We start from the raw sequence: 22,762 nt of genomic DNA on the forward strand, positions 1-22,762 counted from the left end.
TCTGTTTAGGGGTAGGTTTATGTTTAGGGGCAGGGGCTAAGGTTAAGGGGTAAGGGAAGGGATAGGTTTATGTTTAGGGGTTAGGTTTAGGGGTAGGAGTTAGGGTTAAGGGAAGGGATAGGTTTATGTTTAGGGGCAGGGGCTAGGGTTAAGGGGTAAGGGAAGGGATAGGTTTATGTTTAGGGGCAGGGGCTAGGGTTAAGGGGTAAGGGAAGGGATAGGTTTATGTTTAGGGGCAGGGGCAGGGGCTAGGGTTAAGGGGTAAGGGAAGGGATAGGTTTATGTTTAGGGGCAGGGGCTAGGTTTAAGGGGTAAGGGAAGGGATAGGTTTATGTTTAGGGGTAGGGGTTAGGTTTAGTGTTAGTGTTAAGGGTACCTCTACAACACAGGTCAGAGGTTGGTTCACTTTGCTTAGGGGATTAAGAAGCATATTAGAAAATAATGCATGTCAATGCTGGTGAGAAACAGAAACGTACTTCTCCCACATGACATTGTCAACACTACAGAGCATGACGGTTTTTAAAGGCGCTGTTTCTCAACCCGTTATTCATTGACTCCCAAGTCGTTTCACTTTGCATTTTTGTTCTAATCCACCGCTAGGACATCTGATTCAACTTGAACACTAATCCACAACTAATCTTCTTGATTAATTAAATTAGGTGTGGCAGAACAAAAGCATGCCACGGCTGGGGAACAGAGGGGGATGGATTAAGAAACACTGAAGAAATATGCAATTAACAAATACAGTAGCCAATTAACAAACACAGTAGCCAGATTGTTTTGACTACTGCGATCATTATTCAAAATATGATAAGTGTATTTTGAAGGGTACCTACATAATGGCTTCATATCACATGAATAAGTCCTATAACAGGTTTTGCCAACCCTCTCCTTGGGGACCATCAGACGGTTTACATCTTTGTTGTCTAATCATCAAGGCTTGACTAGTTAAAATCAGGTGTGCCAGTTTAGGGTTACAGCAAATATCTGCAACATCTGGTGGTCCTGGATGAAAGGGTTGGAAAGTACTGTCATAACACATTAAAGGCAGACTCAGCGATATGACGTAGATGCACAATGTAAACAGCATAGTGGGACAATTTCCGCAACTAAGACCGTTGAAGCAGGAGCTTAAACTTCTCCCCTGTTTTGTCCCGTACCTACCATGTTGTAACAGCGTGAAGTGAACCCGTGCACATGCTCAAATACTTTGTGTGACTGTGTGAGAGCAAAGTCTTGCATGTCGCTATTGCAATGCTGCTCGTGGCAACATCATTTCACTGAATCTACTTTTAATATACAGTAAATCAGTCAGAACAGTACCAGATGCAGGCCAGCCAGTGGGCAGCCAGGCCGAAGACACACACCAACAGGACGAGGACGGCGGCTCCATACTCAATGTAGTGGTCCAGTTTACGAGCTACCCTGCCCAAACGCAGCAGCCGGACCACCTTCAGAGAACTGAACAGACTGCTGATCCCCTGAGAGAGAGAGAGAGAGAGAGAGAGAGAGAGAGAGAGAGAGAGAGAGAGAGAGAGAGAGAGAGAGAGAGAGAGAGAGAGAGAGAGAGAGAGAGAGAGAGAGAGAGAGAGAGAGAGAGAGAGAGAGAGAGAGAGAGAGAAGCAGCAAGAGATTTAAATAATGTCTCAGTTCTATGGAAACAGTAGGGTTGTCCTGTATTTTAAGAGCCATTACTTCAGGTGCAAACATACACCAGGATTAACACAACTGCATTATATTTTTACCCAAACCAACTCAGTGAGTTTGATAATGAAAGGCCTACTTGGGTGACAGCTCGATGGTTCCAGTTCTTCACGTTCCACAAATAAACACAGGCAGAGGGACCATGCAAACAGAATGAAACGGGGATGAAGAAGAAAAGAAAGAAAGTAGTGAGCATGATCAAAACCGAAAAGAAGAAAATAAAAACAAAACAACTTTAAACATGTACAAATTATTAGGTAAATCACATTAATGTAAAAAGGATAATGTGATAAAAAGTTGAGACACTAAACCTAATCTCTATTAGACTTTATTTTTATTACTAATGTGGTTTATTGAGCATGGTGGAATGCGACGAACATGTTACCTAGTAACAATTTCAGTTGACCGATTTAAATGCACATTCCAAAATATTACAAATAAACTCATCAAAAAAAGAAAACGGCCCTTTTTCAGGACCCTGTCTTTCAAAGATAATTCGTAAAAATACAAATAACTTCACAGATCTTCATTGTAAAGGGTTTAAACACTGTTTCCCATGCTTGTTCAATGAACCATGAACAATTAATGAACATGCACCTGCAGAACGGTCATTAAGACACTAACAGCTTACAGATGATAGGCAATTAAGGTCACAGTTCTGAAAACTTTGGACACTAAAGAGGCCTTTCTACTGACTCTGAAAAACACCAAAAGAAAGAAGCTCGTTCTGTGTGTGATTTCCTGCAAGACAGGAATGTCAGTGTTCTGCCACGGCCAGCAAAGAGCCCGGATCTCAATCCCATTGAGCACGTCTGGGACCTGTTGGATCGGAGGGTGAGGGCTAGGGCCATTCCCCTCAGAAATGTCTGGGAACTTGCAGGCACCTTGGTGGAAGAGTGGGGCAACATCTCACCGCAAGAACGGGCAAATCTGGTGCAATCCATGAGGATGAGATGCACTGCAGTACTTAATGCAGCTGGTGGCCACACCAGATACTGACTGTTACTTTTGATTTTGACCCCCCCCTTTGTTCAGGGACACATTATTCCATTTATGTTAGTCACATGTCTGTGGAACTTGTTCAGTTTATGTCTGTTGTTGAATCTTAAGTTTGCTGAAAAAAACGCAGTTGACAGTGAGAGGACGTTTCTTTTTTTGCTGGGTTTAAATCAGCTTGATAAAGGATTTGTGAAGCATCTACATACAGTAGGCTTGATAAAGGATTTGTGAAGGCTTATTTTAAGCATTAAAATTATTATAACATTATAAAGGCCTCAACAGCGTTACTAAGATATGTTTAGTTTGAAAGTTAGCTAACACATTCAATTTGTTTTCTGTTAACCACAAACATTCGCTAATGTTAGCTTACAGTCGGGGGCAGTCTATGGCGAACGTGTCTGTTTCGAGTCTAAACTGCCACTACAAATAATCAAGTGGAAATGTAGACTTTCTATTACATGTACTAGGAATAGCAAAGTTTTTTCAGTTTGCAGCTAAAAAGCCACAGTAATCTGAGGACGGAGTAGAGTTGAGATCGTATAGGGTGGAGTCTAATCGATCGAAGGAGTTATTGAGAATGGAGGACAACTCCAATCAGATGCCACACCCTTACATATCTTTGCTTGCAATCATATCATGAGTAACCTGCATAATTTCACACATATAACTTAAAATGGTCTTTCCATCATTCTCTGTGCCCCAGATCACACAGCAGAGGCCTCAACTCGTGACAATCCGACCTTGAACAGGCTCAAGCTGTACCCATAGTAGCAGATGTTTCTCTGCTCTCATTGTTCAACTGAAAGTTGTATCAGTTTCATTTCAACCAACGTCTGCAATGATGCATGTATACGGAAATCAGGATGACTACATCATCTTGAGACAGAAGAATATTTGTCTCTCTGCCTTTGAGCTGTTTGTCTTTTAACCCCCAAGGTTATTATACCATGCTTCTCTGATCACCAGACTGTGGGCGGAATTGCCATGCAATTCATTATGTACTATGCCCTTGCGTCTAAGATGTAACTTGCATGTATCCAGAAGAATTCGGTATTCAATTTGTGACTTCGACCACCTCCATGGCCTCGCGTCTCCTCTCTCTCCAGCCATGTCATCTTATCAGAAATTACAGGTCTACAAATCCTTACAAAAATTACCTAAACTCAGCAAAAAAAAAGAAACGTCCTCTCACTGTCAACTGCATTTATTTTCAACAAACTTAACATGTGTAAATATTTGTATGAACATAACAAGATTCAACAACTGATACATAAAGTGAACAAGTTCCACAGACATGTGACTAACAGAAATGGAATAATGTGTCCCTGAACAAAGGGGGGGTCAAAATTAAAAGTAACAGTCAGTATCTGGTGTGGCCACCAGCTGCATTAAGTACTGCAGTGCATTTCCTCCTCATGGACTGCACCAGATTTGCCAGTTCTTGCTGTGAGATGTTACCCCACTCTTCCACTAAGGCACCTGCAAGTTCCCAGACATTTCTGGGGGGGGGAATGGCCCTAGGCCTCACCCTCCGATCCAACAGGTCCCAGACGTGCTCAATGGGATTGAGATCCGGGCTCTTCGCTGGCCGTGGCAGAACACTGACATTCCTGTCTTGCAGGGAATCACGCACAGGACGAGCAGTATTGCTGGTGGCATTGTCATGCTTGAGGGTCATGTCAGGATGAGCCTGCAGGAAGGGTACCACATGAGGGAGGAGGATGTCTTCCCTGTAACACAGTGTTGAGATTGCCTGCAAAGACAACAAGCGCAGCCCGATGATGCTGTGACACAACGCCCCAGACCATGACGGCCCCTCCACCTACAAATCAATCCCGCTTCAGAGTACAGGCCTCGGTGTTACGCTCATTCCTTCGACGATAAACGTGAATCTGACCATCACCCCTGGTGAGACAAAACCGCGACTTGTCAGTGAAGAGCACTTTTGCCAGTCCTGTCTGGTCCAGCGACGGTGGGTTTGTGCCCATAGGCGACATTGTTGCCGGTGAGGACCTGCCTTACAACAGGCCTACAGCCTCTCTCAGCCTATTGTGGACAGTCTGTGCACTGATGGAGGGATTGCGCATTCCTGGTGTAACTCGGGCAGTTGTTGTTGCCATCCTGTACCTGTCCCGCAGGTGTGATGTTCGGATGTACCGATCCTGCGCAGCTGTTGTTACACATCTGCAGTTCTCATGCCTCCTTGCAGCATGCCTAAGGCACGTTCACACAGATGAGCAGGGACCCTGGGCATCTTTCTTTTGGTGTTTTTCAGAGTCAGCACAAAGGCCTCTTTAGTGTCCTAATTTTTCATAATTGACCTTAATTGCCTACCGTCTGTAAGCTGTTAGTGTCTTAACAACCATTCCACAGGTGCATGTTCATTAATTGTTTATGGTTCATTGAACAAGCATGGGAAACAGTGTTTAAACCCTTTATAAAGAAGATCTGTGAAGTTATTTGGATTTTTACGAGTTTTCTTTGAAAGACAGGGTCCTGAAAAGGGGACGTTTATTTTTTTGCTGAGTATAGATGATTCACGTGAGCAAATGTACAACCAAAAGTACAATAATTACTTGATGATCAAGCCCTCTAATGACATTAGGCCACATGAATCCCCAGTCATACAGAAATGTATATGTTGTTTTCCCTGTCCATAGCAGCTGGCTGGACAGAGCCTCGTTTTCCCTGTCCATAGCAGCTGGCTGGACAGAGCCTTGTTTTCCCTGTCCATAGCAGCTGGCTGGACAGAGCCTCGCTTTCCCTGTCCATAGCAGCTGGCTGGACAGAGCCTTGTTTTCCCTGTCCATAGCAGCTGGCTGGACAGAGCCTCGTTTTCCCTGCCCATAGCAGCTGGCTGGACAGAGCCTCGTTTTCCCTGCCCATAGCAGCTGGCTGGACAGAGCCTCGTTTTCCCTGTCCTTAGCAGCTGGCTGGACAGAGCCTCGTTTTCCCTGTCCTTAGCAGCTGGCTGGACAGAGCCTCGTTTTCCCTGTCCTTAGCAGCTGGCTGGACAGAGCCTCGTTTTCCCTGTCCTTAGCAGCTGGCTGGACAGAGCCTCGTTTTCCCTGTCCATAGCAGCTGGCTGGACAGAGCCTCGTCAGGCTGACAGTGAATGTCCTGGTGTCTGTCAGCATTAACCGCGGCGCGAGTTGAGAAGCTGAAAGACTAGAGGCCGACAAAGTGCTGTACCTGCATATACAATAGACTTGGTGCCTCTCACAGTCCTGTTAGCATCAGCCTGTTAAGCACCACTGCAGCACTTTATACCACCGACACAGCCAAGTCCTTCATCCACCAACAACTCACAAAGGGACACATCAGGACACCACCACCAGATGTAGGCACAAATGGAGGCATGCACACACACAGTACTGGCTCCTAACTTGAGTCTAGTTTGGTTTGTTTAAATGACAACTGAAGGTAGCAACCGTTTGTAGCCCTAGGCTACATGTAAACACATTCCACGAGGGCTGAGTGTCTGGGTTTTTTCGCTCCTCGTACTTGATTGATGAATGAAGGTCACGAATTAGTAAGGAACTCCCCTCACCTGGTTGTCTAGGTCTTAATTAAAAGGAAAAAACAAAAACCTGCAGACAGTTGGCCCTCTGTAGAATGAGTTTGACACCCCTGCCCTGGTCCTATAAGGGCAACAGTGTACATGTGCATGCAATCGTGTGTGTGTGAGAGAGAGAGAACGGTGTGCACATTGTGCAGTGCATGCTAATAATGAAGGTGACCTGAGTAATCAATAGGCCTAGTAGTGTATCATTATCCATCTGTAAATCTGTTGACACTTAAACCCTGCATGGTACAATGAGCCAGAGATGCATTAAACGTTATAATTCAAACTAAAAAGGTGCTTAATGGCATTTACGTGCATTGACCCTCTATTACACCCTGCGCTTTCACATATCCAATAGCGTCAGGGGCCGTATTCACTAAGGGAGTGAACGTTATTTATAATAAAAGGCTTGCATGGAGAAAATTGGACCTCTAAAATGACAATGGATGGCCATCCCTATAAGCAGTGAACCTCTCTAATACCTCCAGGGCTGTATTCACTAAGCGTGTCAGAATAGGAATGTAGATCTATCGAGGATGTAGTTCCACCTGTCCATATAATCATTCATTCATTCTGATCTAAAAGGCAAAACTGGTCCTATATTTATAGATTGTTTTATTTAACCTTTATTTAACTATACCAGCACTCCTACTCTGAGATTCTGAATACGGACTCAGATCTGTCACGAGAAATTGCTTGAGATCAGAATGGACCTGAACAATATTTAAAGATTTCAAAGAAACCACAATATCATGTTTTATTTAATGTTACAATCTATTAGATAGACTTGGCACTGTTTTTAACAATAATTGGCTGAAACTTTAGAGGTGCCGATTTGGCTTAAATTGGGGGAAGGGAAATGGAGTGTATTGATTGCAGAGGGATTTATTGCATCTTAAATGACTCCGGGTTACGGTTCAGCTTCCTGTTTGGTCAGAGCTCCATTTGACCAATTACTATTAATTTTAGACCTCTCTCTCACACACACACATCTGAGATGTACTCTTTGTATATGTGTAGGCCGATGTACATATTCCTCTGCATAGCCAATCACACATTGGTTGGTAAATGTTCATACACTGATCCAGTCCTGCAGCTGCATGTCTGGCTAGCGGCGCTGCTAACACTACGGCTACACTTTCAAGCTACACTAATTCTAGTTCTATGGCTGTAGCTGTGCGGCTGGCTAGCTGTGCTAACGCTATGGTACAGCAGCTATCCCCTCCACCAGAGATCTCATTTACATGACGACAGGAGAAATCCCGAATCCCTTGACACATAATTATAGCAGACGTCAAACCAGGCGGACAAGTTATTTTTAGAAGAAAGAAAATCTATAGAAAGGGGAGATGGCGAGAGAAAAGACAAAAATATTTTTTTTGTTTTGTCTCTGCATCTCTCTCCTTGCACGTTGCGAAACTAACAATGCATTTCACTGCACTTCAGTGAGACGTCAGTCTCCAAACCAAATGCTGACTGCTAGGGGTAGAATTCACATGTAAAACAAAGAATTAGGCTAGCAGACCCTTCTCCCAGCTCCATTTTATGAGATCTTCTTCACAAGCAGGGTTAGGGAGCAACATATTACATTTAATCCGTTACATGTAAGGGATTACAAAAAAACAACAACTGTAATCCATTACCAGCAAAAATGTTGTAAATCAGATTACAGACACTTGAAAAACTAGATGATTACTTTGAGGATTACTTTTAAATTTAGAAAGGATGTTTGCGAAAAAGATCTTTGACACTTCTCTGTTTTCTCAATGACATTCAAATCAGAATTGAAAAAAGTTTGCTCCACCTGAGCGAGTCTGACCACAAGTCAGGGACCACTATGACGACACACCAAATGTATTTGATGGATCGTAGGAATGGGCTTTTGTAGGCTACAGTCCAAGCTATGGTCTTCCAATGGTGCGACTGCTGTCAGCATCCAAAGATCATCCAACTTGAATAAACGCTTGGCGGTAAGGATGACAGTAGTGGTGTAGACTACTGCGATATGGATATAATTTATTATTGATATCTACATAGCACATTGAAGTAAATCACACTGCTGCTCTCTCATTTAGCATTTTGCGCCTGACGGATTGTGGTTGTTGTGGATGGCTTGTTCACAAATCTAAATGTATATTTGAACCCAATAATGGTTAAATTCAAGAAGTTTAAGCTGCCTATCAATCATTGTTTTTGAAACCAGTGGACAGCCAGTAAAAAAATAACTCTTGAACAGCTGCCTAGTGCAGATCCCAGCCTATAGAATAAAAGTGGGGCTTTTATTACTCAATCTAATTCATGCTGATAAAAAAAAAATACATCCATAGACCTAATGGACACATGCTCAAACTCACACACTTTTGATTGCCGCTTTTCTACAGTCTATCTGTAGTTTCTACATCCATTTTTGGATTTATAAATTATATATTATATATATATCATTTAATCATATTATTATATGTAATAGAAGGCAATGGGTTAGAAGAAGCCTACATAACCAACCCATAATGTAAAATTGAACATCCATATATGGCCAGCTATGTAAACTTTAACATTGATTTATCCTGAAATAGATGTCGTTCAATTGGTAACATACATTGTCTTCTTCTAAAGCCTCTACAGGGGAAAGTAATCTAAAAGTAACTGAATGTAATCAGATTACGTTACTGAGTTTGGGTAATCCAAAAGTGACATTACTGATAACAATTTTGGACGGGTAACTAGTAACGGATTACATTTAGAAAGTAACCTACCCTACCCTGTTTACAAGGTAGTACTGGAGGGGACAATATGACTAATTACCCTCACAGTGACCTCGATCTGTTTCCCAACCCTTCCCCTGAAGAGAAAAATGTATGTCAGCCAGCTCATTTCAAAAGGAAAAGAGAGTGACAGACAGGGTATACATAACTGGTATCGTCTGTCAGACTGTGTGGATGTGACGACTAATGAGGAATTCTATTTTGGTATGCAGATTTTTTGCCACTAATCATTTGGACCAATCACGATTCACAGGTGTTCATATCTTTCAAATTTTTAAAATGGGAGGGGAGACATTTGGCCCATAGACTTGTCCTTAACTTGAAACCAGAGGGGGCGGGGGCACTACCGCTCTGTTTCCACTCCTCATTCTAGGAAGTTTTATAACACGTCTTCCCCCAGAACTAAATCGAGCATCTGACGCAATTACGCACGGTTTTTGTTCTGGGTTTCCGAGATTAGGAACTCATAAATGTCTGTTACTCATACCCAAGACACTCTGGGACTTACAATATATCAGAGTCATCTCCAATTATTCATCTAAGGTTGCTGTCAATTCTATTTCAAGTCAGAAAAAATTATGAAAAGTCCAATTCCCATTTGCCTCATTCAAAAGCAATATCAGTTCACTTCATGAATTGACTAAATTGAAATGGAACCCAACCCTGTGCCTCAGACATGTTTACCTCAGACTTACAGATCTGAAACAGGTGTTTCCAAATCTATTGATACCATCATCACCATGGGGTTGTGTGACTACTGACACACTACAAGATTATCTGGTAAGGAGACTGACCCTAAGTAACCAAAAATTACATAGCACTTCATAGATTTAAAATAACAGCAATAATACACTGAGTGTACAAAACATTAGGAACACCTTCCTAATATTGAGCTGCACCCCCTTTTGCCCTCAGAACAGCCTTAATTCGTCAGGGCATGGACTCTACAAGGTGTCGAAACCATTCCACAGGGATGCTGGAATTTGGAATTTGTGAAGTGTTCCAAAAACACATGTTTTAATGTGATCAGATGATCTTATATGAAGTTAATTTGATAACATGTGACAACATGTAAAGCAACATGTGATAACATGGAACTACACATGTGAAAACATGATCACATGTAAAGTGTTCCAAAAACACAAGTCATGTGATTTTCCACAAGTGAAATCATGTGTTTTTTTCTGCAAGGGATTTGCCTGTGACTCAATGATATAACACTCCTGGATAAATGGGTTTAATTCCATCATTTAATAATGTGTGTGGAGGGTAGGAGGGACAGGGCTAATATGCTTCTCTTTGGAGGATATTTTCTTTCTATTCAAAGAGAATCCTCCCTTTCCTTGCATTCCCTCCTTATCTCTTGGTGAGCAGCTTCTGGTCGTAAACGTGGAGACTCAGAGAACCGCAAAAACCAGAGGGGTCTTTATTTACTGTGACGCACACGCACGCACACACACACACACGATGGAGTCACATATTAGAACCAACAACCCACCCTAATAACTGAATATGGCTGCCATAAGACAAATAAATGCGGGCAGGTTTGTGTCCATTCAAATGGAGCCTGACTTCCAGTAATATTTTGTATTTATTTATTTATTTCACCTTTATTTAACCAGGTAGGCAAGTTGAGAACAAGTTCTCATTTACAATTGCGACCTGGCCAAGATAATATATATTAACTGGTTAACAGGATGAACTCATATCCACACACACACACACGCACGTCTAGTAATATAAGCCAATATAACAGTCGGCGCTCTGGGTAGTCAGGAAAAGACTGAGAAAAGGCGGTGTTGGGTTTCTGGAGGGGTAAGGATTAGGACATCAGATTATCAGGATTAGGACAGTAGGTGCTGTCATTAGCGAAACATTATTTAAATGTTCAGACAGGAAAGGAAACGCTCTGACATTTCAATATTTTAATGGCTGGTTCAAATGGCTCACTGGGCTTAGACTACTAGGTCATGGTGTTAGCAGGGGCAACACCAGGGATGTGGGTTAGAGCATGGTGTTAGCAGGGGCAACACCAGGGATGTGGGTTAGAGCATGGTGTTAGCAGGGGCAACACCAGGGATGTGGGGTAAAGCATGGTGCTAGCAGGGACAACACCAGGGATGTGGGTTAGAGCATGGTGCTAGCAGGGACAACACCAGGGATGTGGGTTAGAGCATGGTGTTACCAGGGACAACACCAGGGATGTGGGGTAAAGCATGGTGCTAGCAGGGACAACACCAGGGATGTGGGTTAGAGCATGGTGCTAGCAGGGACAACACCAGGGATGTGGGTTAGAGCATGGTGTTAGCAGGGACAACACCAGGGATGTGGGGTAAAGCATGGTGCTAGCAGGGACAACACCAGGGATGTGGGTTGGAGCATGATGCTAGCAGGGACAACACCAGGGATGTGGGTTGGAGCATGATGCTAGCAGGGACAACACCAGGGATGTGGGTTAGAGCATGATGCTAGCAGGGACAACACCAGGGATGTGGGGTAAAGCATGGTGCTAGCAGGGACAAAACCAGGGATGTGGGTTAGAGCATGGTGCTAGCAGGGACAACACCAGGGATGTGGGTTAGAGCATGGTGCTAGCAGGGACAACACCAGGGATGTGGGTTAGAGCATGGTGCTAGCAGGGACAACACCAGGGATGTGGGTTAGAGCATGGTGCTAGCAGGGACAACACCAGGGATGTGGGTTAGACCATGGTGCTAGCAGGGACAACACCGGGGATGTGGGGTAAAGTCCCACTGAATGTTTAGTATGTGCTGCTGTCCACACATCCTCCAGAGGCAAAGCACAATAAATTCTACACAGAACCCTAGACTGTACTGCAATTCAGCTTTTAGCTGCAAATGTCTACATGGCATAAACAACATTTTACTAAACTATAAAAGCTGTAAAAGCTACATTTCCAATATATTGTCAGACCTGACTGACCTCGTCCAAATTTTAGAAGACGTTGATGAGGTCATAGAGCAGGCAGGAGAGCAGGTCGATGACGAACACCCACCACACCCACACACACACACTACTGACCTCGTCCACATTCTCGAATGCGTTGATGACGTCGTAAGGCAGGCAGGAGAGCAGGTCGATGACGAACCAGGTCTTCAGGTAGTTCATCCTGATGAGCTTCGGGTCGGAGATGACCTCTCCGGCCGGGCCCACAAAGGTAGTGTGGAAGTTGAGCACGATGTCCACCAGGAAGATAACGTCTACAATGCTGTCCACCACCAACCACGTCACGTTGTTCTGCTTGGTCTGGAAGAGGAGAGAATCTCAGGTATAGTAGCAGAGAGAATCTCAGGTATAGTAGCAGAGAGAATCTCTGGTATAGTAGCAGAGAGAATCTCAGGTATAGTAGCAGAGAGAATCTCAGGTATAGTAGCAGAGAGAATCTCAGGTATAGTAGCAGAGAGAATCTCAGGTATAGTAGCAGAGAGAATCTGAGTAGAGCAGAGAGAATCTGAGTAGAGCAGAGAGAATCTCAGGTATAGTAGCAGAGAGAATCTCAGGTATATTAGCAGAGAGAATCTGAGTAGAGCAGAGAGAATCTGAGTAGAGCAGAGAGAATCTGAGTAGAGCAGCAGAGAATCTGAGTAGAGCAGAGAGAATCTTAGTAGAGCAGAGAGAATCTGAGTAAAGCAGCAGAGAATCTGAGTAGAGCAGCAGAGAATCTGAGTAGAGCAGCAGAGAATCTGAGTAGAGCAGAGAGAATCTGAGTAGAGCAGAGAGAATCTGAGTAGAGCAGAGAGAATCTGAGTAGAGCAGAGAGAATCTTAGTAGAGCAGAGAGAATCTTAGTAGAGCAGAGAGAATCTGAGTAGAGCAGCAGAGAATCTGAGTAGAGCAGCAGAGAATCTGAGTAGAGCAGAGAGAATCTTAGTAGAGCAGAGAGAATCTTAGTAGAGCAGAGAGAATCTTAGTAGAGCAGAGAGAATCTTAGTAGAGCAGAGAGAATCTTAGTAGAGCAGAGAGAATTTTAGTAGAGCAGAGAATCCGTGTTACAGTAGGGGAAAGAATCTATTATACATCCGAGATTATTACATTTATAAGAAATTATTACAATGTTATTACATCTATATTGTATCCCTGAGGACAAGACCTTTATTTTTGTAGAGAAGAGACACTTTATAACATAAAATAGAGTGGTTGATGTCACAAGCCTGCATAGCTCTAGAATGTGTTGATAATATACTGTTTGTTATGGTTGAGTTTGGTTGAGTCCCAAATGGCACCCTAGATAGGAATATGCACTAAATTTCATGCACTGGTCTTTTCCAACAAGCACTGACTTTGCTGATCGCTTCTTTATTGAGGAAAAATGTACTTACGACGACTGTGACGTGGTTGTCTCACATAGCTATATTAATTAAGATGAACGCACTAACTGTGTTGGTCTGGATAAGAGCATCTGCTAAATGACAAAAATGTAAATAATGGCAGCCATCTTGGTCAGGGATAAATTATATGTAATTCAATTGAAAGGTTCAGACCTTGAAGGAGACGTTGTAAGGAACCATGATGGCGGTGTAGAAAGTCAGGATGAGGATGACCCAGTCCCAGGTGGTCTTGAAGGCGCAGTAGTGTAGGATGATGTGGGGTGGCGTCTTGGGCGTCTCCTGCTTGTACTGGGGGAGGATGTCTGAGCCCAGCTGGAGGACCTGCAGATTGTATATCTTTGATGAGTTTGATTGAATAAAATCAAAGAAGGGTTTGGGGTAAACAGAGAGGTTACAGTTCACTTAAAGGTTGCTTACAGATTGTTACATCCATATATGGTGTGTGGGAGACAAGTGTGTGTGTGTGTGTGTGCACGCGTGTGTATATGAGTGTACAGTGGGGGGAAAAAAGTATTTGATCCCCTGCTGATTTTGTACGTTTGCCCACTTACAAAGAAATGATCAGTCTGTAATTTTAATAGTAGGTATATTTGAACAGTGAGAGACAGAATAACAACAAAAAAATCCAGAAAAACATGTCAAAAATGTTATAAAATGATTTGCATTTTAATGAGGGAAATAAGTATTTGACCCCTCTGCAAAACATGACTTAGCATTTGGTGGCAAAACCCTTGTTGGCAATCACAGAGGTCAGAGGTTTCTTGTAGTTGGCCACCAGGTTTGCACACATCTCAGGAGGGATTTTGTCCCACTCCTCTTTGCAGATCGTCTCCAAGTCATTAAGGTTTCGAGGCTGATGTTTGGCAACTCGAACCTTCAGCTCCCTCCACAGATTTTCTATGGGATTAAGGTCTGGAGACTGGTTAGGCCACTCCAGGACCTTAATGTGCTTCTTCTTGAGCCACTCCTTTGTTGCCTTGGCCGTGTGTTTTGGATCATTGTCATGCTGGAATACCCATCCACGACCCATTTTCAATGCCCTGGCTGAGGGAAGGAGGTTCTCACCCAATATTTGACGGTACATGGCCCCTTCCATCGTCCCTTTGATGCGGTGAAGTTGTCCTGTCCCCTTAGCAGAAAAACACTCCCAAAGCATAATGTTTCCACCTCCATGTTTGACGGTGGAGATGGTGTTCTTGGGGTCATAGGCAGCATTCCTCCTCCTCCAAACACGGCGAGTTGAGTTGATGTCAAAGAGCTCCATTTTGGTCTCATCTGACCACAACACTTTCACCAGTTGTCCTCTGAGTCATTCAGATGTTCATTGGCAAACTTCAGACGGGCATGTATATGTATTCTTGAGCAGGGGGACCTTGCAGGCACTGCAGGATTTCAGTCCTTCACGGCGTAGTGTGTTACCAATTGTTTTCTTGGTGACTATGGTCCCAGCTGCCTTGAGATCATTGACAAGATCCTCCCGTGTAGTTCTGGGCTGATTCCTCACCATTCTCATGATCATTGCAACTCCACGAGGTGAGATCTTGCGTGGAGCCCCAGGCCGAGGGATATTGACAATTCTTCTGTGTTTCTTCCATTTGCGAATAATCGCACCAAATGTTGTCACCTTCTCACCAAGCTGCTTGGCGATGGTCTTGTAGCCCATTCCAGCCTTGTGTAGGTCTACAATCTTGTCCCTGACATCCTTGAAGAGCTCTTTGGTCTTGGCCATGGTGGAGAGTTTGGAATCTGATTGATTGATTGCTTCTGTGGACAGGTGTCTTTTTTACAGGTAACAAGCTGCGGTTAGGAGCACTCCCTGTAAGAGTGTGCTCCTAATCTCAGCTCGTTACCTGTATAAAAGACACCTGGGACCCAGAAATCTTTCTGATTGAGAGGGGGTCAAATACTTATTTCCCTCATTAAAATGCAAATCAATTTATAACATTTCTGAGATGCGTTTTTCTGGATATTTTTGTTGTTATTCTGTCTCTCACTGTTCAAATAAACCTACAACTAAAATTATAGACTGATCCTTTCTTTGTCAGTGAGCAAACGTACAAAATCAGCAGGGGATCAAATACTTTTTTCCCCCACTGTACATGTGTCATTTCAGTGCATCTCTATAATCACAAAGGACAGAGACAAATGAATACACAGCACGGGGGCACATGCCTCACCCATAGCCAAATGGAATGGCAACAAGCTCACACACATCTTCCCCCATACACACGCATGGCTTAGCTTTATGAGAGTAGAGTTATAAACATTCACAACAGACATAAATACAGACGCATGCCTTAGCTTTATGAGAGTAGAGTTATAAACATTCCCAACAGAACTATGAGTGTACCTCAGCTAGGCGAGAGTGCTTGTGAACGTTCTCTCCTTTGTGTACAGTAGGCTGTAGCTGCTGTAACACCCCTCTACTGCTGGTCAGAGCACGAGTTAGCCGAGCGAACTTCCCCCAACCTGAAGCAACAAAAAAACATGTTTTGGGGTTAGCAGTCTGTGTGAAGATAATGAGAGAAATAATAGTTTTACAAAAGATGATAAAGATTGAACTTATTAATTAGCCATAGTGTTATTACTAATAAAACAATGTGTTTCGATAAAAAGCAACACCCTGATGAAGGCTTTAGACAAAACACATTTTTTATAATAATGTTATATTTTATTGTAAAACACACACACACACACACACACACACACACACACACACACACACAGCCTACTCTAAAAAGTTTTGTATAATAAAGACTGATTTGTATCATCTATAGGGGACTATCCCAGGAAGGTACTGTAGGATCACATCCTCTGCTGCCACTCACCTTTCGAGGTTTCATCTTCTATTGGCTGTTTAAAGGCTGTGATGTCACTGAAGGTGCACAGAAACAGCACCACTTTTTCCTGTTCGTTTCGTATAGGGGCTATCTTCACAAAGAACCATACCGGCGTTCCTGAGACGAGGGAACATACACTGGTGAATAAACATAGCTTCATCTATAGCAGGATTTGTTTGATACAAATCGATCAAATGGGGAACACAACCATCAACAGTAACTTATTTGGGGAGTTATAGTTGGGACTGTATTCACAAAGCATGTCACTGTGCTGATCTAGAATCAGGTCCCCCCTGATTCATTATGATCTACAAGACAAATTGGATCCTAGCTCAGCACTCCTCCTCTTGAGACGCTTTGTGGATGCGGCCCCTGATCTCCAGCGTTCGTGCTTTTCCATGCGGCGTTGGAACATCATTGTACATATTCATAAGAAGTGGCTGAATACATTTGCATTATGAGGCTTTTTTTTTTTTTTTTCAATTGGTACTTACTGTTCTTTTTATACATGAGTATTTCAAACGAATTCATCTCGTAGTTTTCGAACGTTAGCCGTACTTTCTGGCTAGTATCTTTGTCTGTGAGCTCCCCGTACATGAAGCTAGGAAACACAAAACAATGTGTTTATTTTTAGGACAAAAAAAAACATTAAAAATCAAGTACGTAGACATGTTAGTGGGTTAGTTAGAGCAAAATAGTGAAATGAGGCTCTTAGCCCATGAATGTTGTTGTCTGTGTAAATCTAGTCAATCTTTTGAACTGCCTTACTGAGGAGGACAACAGGGTGTGTTAAGTGTACTTAACCATTTTTCTTATGATTGCACAAACATTGTCATAATCTGAATTCTCTGTCCTTTTCACTTCTCTCATTCCCTCGCTCTGACTCTTATCTGGCTATTTCTCCCCCCCGGGAGTATTCATTGCCTAAACGTTCTCCCTACCTTACAGGTCTGTCCCTGTGGGCCGAATGGGCTGATGCTAACAGAGATGACGCCGTCAGGGGACTCTTCCAAGACACACACACAGTGACTCAACATCAGCGAGTCAAATCCCAGATCCATCCCAGATTACACCAGTGTGGGCAGAGAGGTGTGGCAGACAGATTGTCTTGTTTCTCACCTAAGGAAGTGTTTGTAGACATCGGCCTAGTAGATCTGTTCTAGCCCATCTGATTCAACTAGTCAAGGGCTTGATGATTAAACAAGCAGCCAACAAGTGCCCAGCATATGTGGGAACTCCTTCAAGACTGTTGGAAAAACATTCCTCATGAAGCTGGTTGAGAGAATGCCAAGAGTGTGCAAGACTCTCTCTCTCTCTCTCTCTCTCTCTCTCTCTCTCTCTCTCTCTCTCTCTCTCTCTCTCTCTCTCTCTCTCTCTCTCTCTCTCTCTCTCTCTCTCTCTCTCTCTCTCTCTCTCTCTCTCTCTCTCTCTCTCTCTCTCTCTCTCTCTCTCTCTCTCTCTCTCTCTCTCTCTCTCTCTCTCTCTCTCTCTCTCTCTCTCTCTCTCTCTCTCTCTCTCTCTCTCTCTCTCTCTCTCTCTCTCTCTCTCTCTCTCTCTCTCTCTCTCTCTCTCTCTCTCGAGGTATGGTCTGTTCCAGTGTTCTAAAAATAAGTCTGGAGTTCAGTTAGCTTTGAATTGTGAATGACAGGGTCATTCTAATGAGACTATTTTGGGGGCTGCTAGAGAGGAGCGAAGACGCAACGGCTCCCAAAGATTAGTCGCTTCGTCTGACATTACTCCTGACAGGAACATATCTTGACACACCATGCACCGGCAGTCTGGGTTGTGTTCATTAGGGCACACTGTAGCAAAATGTTTTGCAAAAGAAGATTAAGACAAGAATTTCTTATTGAACAATAACTGCTAGGGTGCAACATCTCCCTAAGACTGTCGGCTTCATCTGACATCACTCCTGACAGGAACATGTCTGGACACATCACGCGCTGGGACTGGTGCCGTTCCCTTCAGACGGAGGTTCTTCTCAGCTAGAACTGCCAGACAAAGGTTACCGTAAGGTTCCCAAAATGTTGTGTTTGATTCCCCACTATATGGTCGACCCAAACAACACTGTGCTGGCTCAGGTGTTCTCACGTTGTCCTTCCCAACACAGTCCGAGCATCTATGGTGATGCGTCACCAGGCCCGCCCAGTACAGTTCGGCTCAGTACTGTGAAAAGTGTACTGGTGTCAAGTTATCAGTTGTTTTTATATGGAAGATGTGCTTATTGTTGAGAATAGTACCTTAAATAAGGAATATAATACCTTTATCCCAGCAATTGTAAAATGCCTAAGAAGAGCTTTAAAAACACCCATGCTTTTCCACACAATAACAACTAATCTGGCTTTGTTAGGAGCTGAGCAAGCAGAGCTTGCTGACATTGAACAAGTCACCTTCGGAGAGTCTGAATAGGGGTTTGTTTCTTATTTTTTGCTGACTGGGATTAGCTGTAGAGTATGGGCTTTAGTTTGGAAAGGAAAGGTGATTCTCTTGTTTTACTCAATTTTTCTTTTCAATGTAAATTTTTCTGCATAATTATATAATCCTGTTGGGCTGAAGTAAAAGAGGTTATCAGCGAAACAAAGAATCTGGTAGTTGAATATACAGTATCTGAAAAGAATTCCGCATGTGGCAACTATGGAGTAAAATGAGCTGAAGAAGAAGAACCCAACAACAAGTACAACAAAGCTAACTGGCACTATTGCACCTCAGTGTTTTCTGAGATGTAGGCGATTATTGTTCAGTGTTGCTGTTAAATAAATCTACAAAACAGATGGAAGGCAGTGTACTGTACCTGCATGTGCTGCTCTTCTGCATGACTTCCGCCCTGTGGTACCCTGACAGCTTGCAGAAGCCATCGTTGCTATAGACGATGGGCCAGTCCACGATCTGAGCATTCCCAAGAACAAAATTGGTATCTGTCAAAGATGAGGGGGAACAGAGTAGGAGGTAAGGCTCACTCGTTTGAGATTGCTCAAAGTTATCAACAACACATTACGTGGGGTGGGGAAAAAGAGTGGAGGCGGGCAGGATTGGGACCAATTACATTTCAGTACAGTCATGATGAGGAACTGAATTGAATTCATAATTTGGAAAGAAATTCCAAATGCATGAATTGAATTTCAGTGAGTTCCAAAAAACTGAAGTGAAATGGTGTTGACGCCAACCCAGGGTCGGCATCGACAGGCGACAGCACAGTCATATCGCACGATGGAAGCCACTACAGTACAGTGTGAAAACAGAGCAGCAGAATAATCCTTCACATACGGGTACTGTACTCAGTCTCAGACCATCCTTACCCTTAATGCTGAGTAAGTAAGCACTGCATGTGGGGAGGGTTAGTTTCAGTTAGGCTGGAAGGGGTATACATAAGACTGTCATAATGCCTACGTAAGCATGACATAATGCCTGCATAAGCATGACATAATGCCTACATAAGCATGGCACCTGGGGCTTCATTTTGACCGAACAAAAATGTGCAGATTGTGTTAGAGAAGTCACTCCCAACACTGGAGACAACAGCATTTATTTCGAAACCACTCATTGTACCTATGAGAAAGTAGAGACAATCCACACAGGGTTTAAATCAAAGAGTGCAGATTTGTTTTGAAATATATAGCTATGATGCTGAGTATGTAAAGTGGTACCATTTTTAGCACTGTCAAAATCCCACTCCAAGTGTTCCTGGTACAGTACATGTACAATTGATGATTTCTCAGAGAACATTAACTTCTCACAGAGGTTTAAAGTAAACTTAGACATCAAAAGGTTAACAAATACTACCAGGTGATTAGAAAATATGATAGTTTGTTGTTTCTTTCCCTTATGTAATGTAATACCCCTTCAGATATACAGAAAGGCATAGAAACGCCTGTCTGTCCCAGCCAACGGACTCACTGAAGCTTACCACAGCACACTTCTATGCTGACAATGGCGATTCTATGCAGCTAAATAGCACATGTATAATATCACATTTGTATGAATTTGTGATTTTGGGAAGGAAGGAAAAGCAAGCTCTAAAAAAACAATACAGGAGTCAATGTGATGAGGATCTAATAGGCTTTTGATCCATTCACAAATGACTGACAGGAGCTACTCAGACAGCTACAGAGCTAGGAAAGTCTGCACCTAAAGCTTCAACCATAGACTGTATTACCTAACTGGAGTCAACAGGACTCATGCACAGGACTGGCAACACACACACACACTTTATTTGCTGTGTTCCACCATCTTTTTATGGAAGAGAAGATACACTGGAAATTCTGAGGATATTTCTGACAAAGGAAATATCCTTAGGGATGGTTTCCACCATATATAAAATCCAGATTTAACCCTTTGCTGACTGCAGCACACAAAGGAAGAAAGACGAAGTCCGAGTTATACTGTACATTCCCACCACTGTGCTGTTACATCCCTGTCTCAATACGAGTTGGGTGTAATACCTATGAACAGCACTGATCTCTGTTATTCTGCATGTTCAAAGGGAAACTTAACTTCACTCCAATCCTCTGAAGCAACACACACACACACACACACACGCTCGCTCGCTCTCTCATCACAAACACCCTCTTGAAAGTAGGTTAACGTCTCAGAATCCAGGGGGGAAAGTGGGAATAGGAGAAGAATTATCGTAGCAGTGTATGTCGAGCCTCAAGATTTCATACCATGCAGCTTTTAAAAGACATGCCTTGTATTGTTGCTGGGTGGGTTTGAACATTTCTGAAGGCAAAATAGCATTACCATGAGAAAACATGTTTACACAATAGTGCCCAAATGAGTTTATATTTGTTCCATACTGTAAACATGGTGTTGTCTTGTCTCATTTATGAAACTGCTGTGTTGGCAGTTTGTATGGAATAGTATAGCTTCTGTATTGATCACTAAGACAATATAGCACACTATGTGTGTGGGTGTGTGTGTGTGTGTATGTGTGTGTGTGTGTGTGTGTGTGTGTGTTTCAGTTCTGTCTCCTTGTCGTTAACTTTCGGGAGGTTTCTGGCCTGTCAGCTCTGAGATTAGGGGCCTGACAGACTACAAAGAAATCGCTCTCTCTTTGTTGATTCCTCCACTATTGCACAATATGTTGTTCACATTGTTGTTATAAAAAAGCACAATTGAATCTGCCAGTACATAGTCAACCTGGCATCCATTAAAAAGGGCATGCTACAGTAGCATACTAAATAACAAAATTATGTCATGTCTGTGGTGTCAAAAAGTCATACGTCATCAACATGGAATGGCAACAAAACACAAACTAAATGTACTACTCAACAATAGAAAATACACAAACTACAAACTTCACCAAACTAAATGAAGACAAACACTAACATAACTGACACAAGCACAACTGCAGCGCTATGAAGTAGAACGTTCCATGCCAACATTTGTTATTTTACAATGTTTTTTTAACACAACCGTAGGATGCCGTCGCTGATAGGTGGCTAAACATCAGTCATCTATGCCCCAACGAAGAACAAGTGTCCTAGGAACTGAATTAACAGTCACAAACAGTTACTAGCACAGAACGGCTCCGAAACTTTAGCTGGGTCGTGTCTATGAACCCAAATTAGTAGAAGTTAATGATGTTAAATGAAAAGAGAACAGGTGGCAAAAAGAAGCAGGTATCTGTCCCCCAGGCCAGGATTTTAAGCCTATGTCATAGACTTGGATTCATTTGCTTTGCAAATGAACAGCAACTGGTACAGAACAACAGACAAGGAGTTAATAGACGGTGAGATTAGGGGAAAAACATGAGCAGCACTACAAAACATGGGTTGGGTTTATACCTGTCTGTCTATGTGATAATGTCCATACTGAAAAGTTGAAAAGAAAAATGGTTAAAGTAACAGTGACAAACTTATTTCAAACAAACTGGTACGTTTCATTTCAGTGATTTTTGTAATGCTTTTTCCACAACCAACATTTCACACGTCGACATATTGAGTTACACACGTTCTTTGAGCTCTTGAACTAAAAGGAGTAGTTGTGTGACTTTGCAAAATCACAATGAACTAGCTGCACAACTTGGGTTGTGGCCCGGTCTCAATGCATCATACTAATGCCCTTGATCACTCTTCCTCCTGAACTTTGATCAATGAGTCCACTCTAATCCATGCCACATGTCTCCTTCTGCCCTGTCCTGCTATGACTGGTGTGGAGTAGCTTGGTGTATAATGACTGGTGTGTGGAGTAGCTTGGTGTATAATGACTGGTGTGGAGTAGCTTGGTGTATAATGGCTGGTGTGTGGAGTAGCTTGGTGTATAATGACTGGTGTGGAGTAGCTTGGTGTATAATGGCTGGTGTGTGGAGTAGCTTGGTGTATAATGACTGGTGTGGAGTAGCTTGGTGTATAATGACTGGTGTGGAGTAGCTTGGTGTATAATGACTGGTGTGGAGTAGCTTGGTGTATAATGACTGGTGTGGAGTAGCTTGGTGTATAATGGCTGGTGTGTGGAGTAGCTTGGTGTATAATGGCTGGTGTGTGGAGTAGCTTGGTGTATAATGGCTGGTGTGTGGAGTAGCTTGGTGTATAATGACTGGTGTGTG

General features: G+C 43.0%; 1 protein-coding gene across 7 annotated transcripts in view; it reads right to left on the bottom strand.

Moving 5' to 3' along the window:
• LOC115193592 (potassium voltage-gated channel subfamily H member 1) overlaps positions 1–22,762 on the bottom strand; it is a 92,011-nt gene that overhangs the window by 64,214 nt on the left and 5,035 nt on the right. For 2 of the 7 annotated variants that reach the window (XM_029752377.1, XM_029752376.1), the window contains exons 2-10: positions 22,002–22,028; positions 19,010–19,133; positions 16,713–16,819; positions 16,207–16,335; positions 15,729–15,847; positions 13,532–13,714; positions 12,073–12,297; positions 1,784–1,810; positions 1,324–1,481 (exon numbers count right to left, since the gene is read on the bottom strand). In XM_029752377.1, coding sequence (XP_029608237.1) covers positions 1,324–1,481; positions 1,784–1,810; positions 12,073–12,297; positions 13,532–13,714; positions 15,729–15,847; positions 16,207–16,335; positions 16,713–16,819; positions 19,010–19,133; positions 22,002–22,028 — 1,099 coding nt within the window. The remainder of the gene's footprint in view (positions 1–1,323; positions 1,482–1,783; positions 1,811–12,072; positions 12,298–13,531; positions 13,715–15,728; positions 15,848–16,206; positions 16,336–16,712; positions 16,820–19,009; positions 19,134–22,001; positions 22,029–22,762) is intronic. The other 5 variants (XM_029752379.1, XM_029752382.1, XM_029752381.1 and 2 more) reach the window with 5 other exon arrangements.

This window comes from Salmo trutta, chromosome 5, assembly GCF_901001165.1.
Source record: "Salmo trutta chromosome 5, fSalTru1.1, whole genome shotgun sequence".
NCBI lineage: Eukaryota > Metazoa > Chordata > Actinopteri > Salmoniformes > Salmonidae > Salmo > Salmo trutta.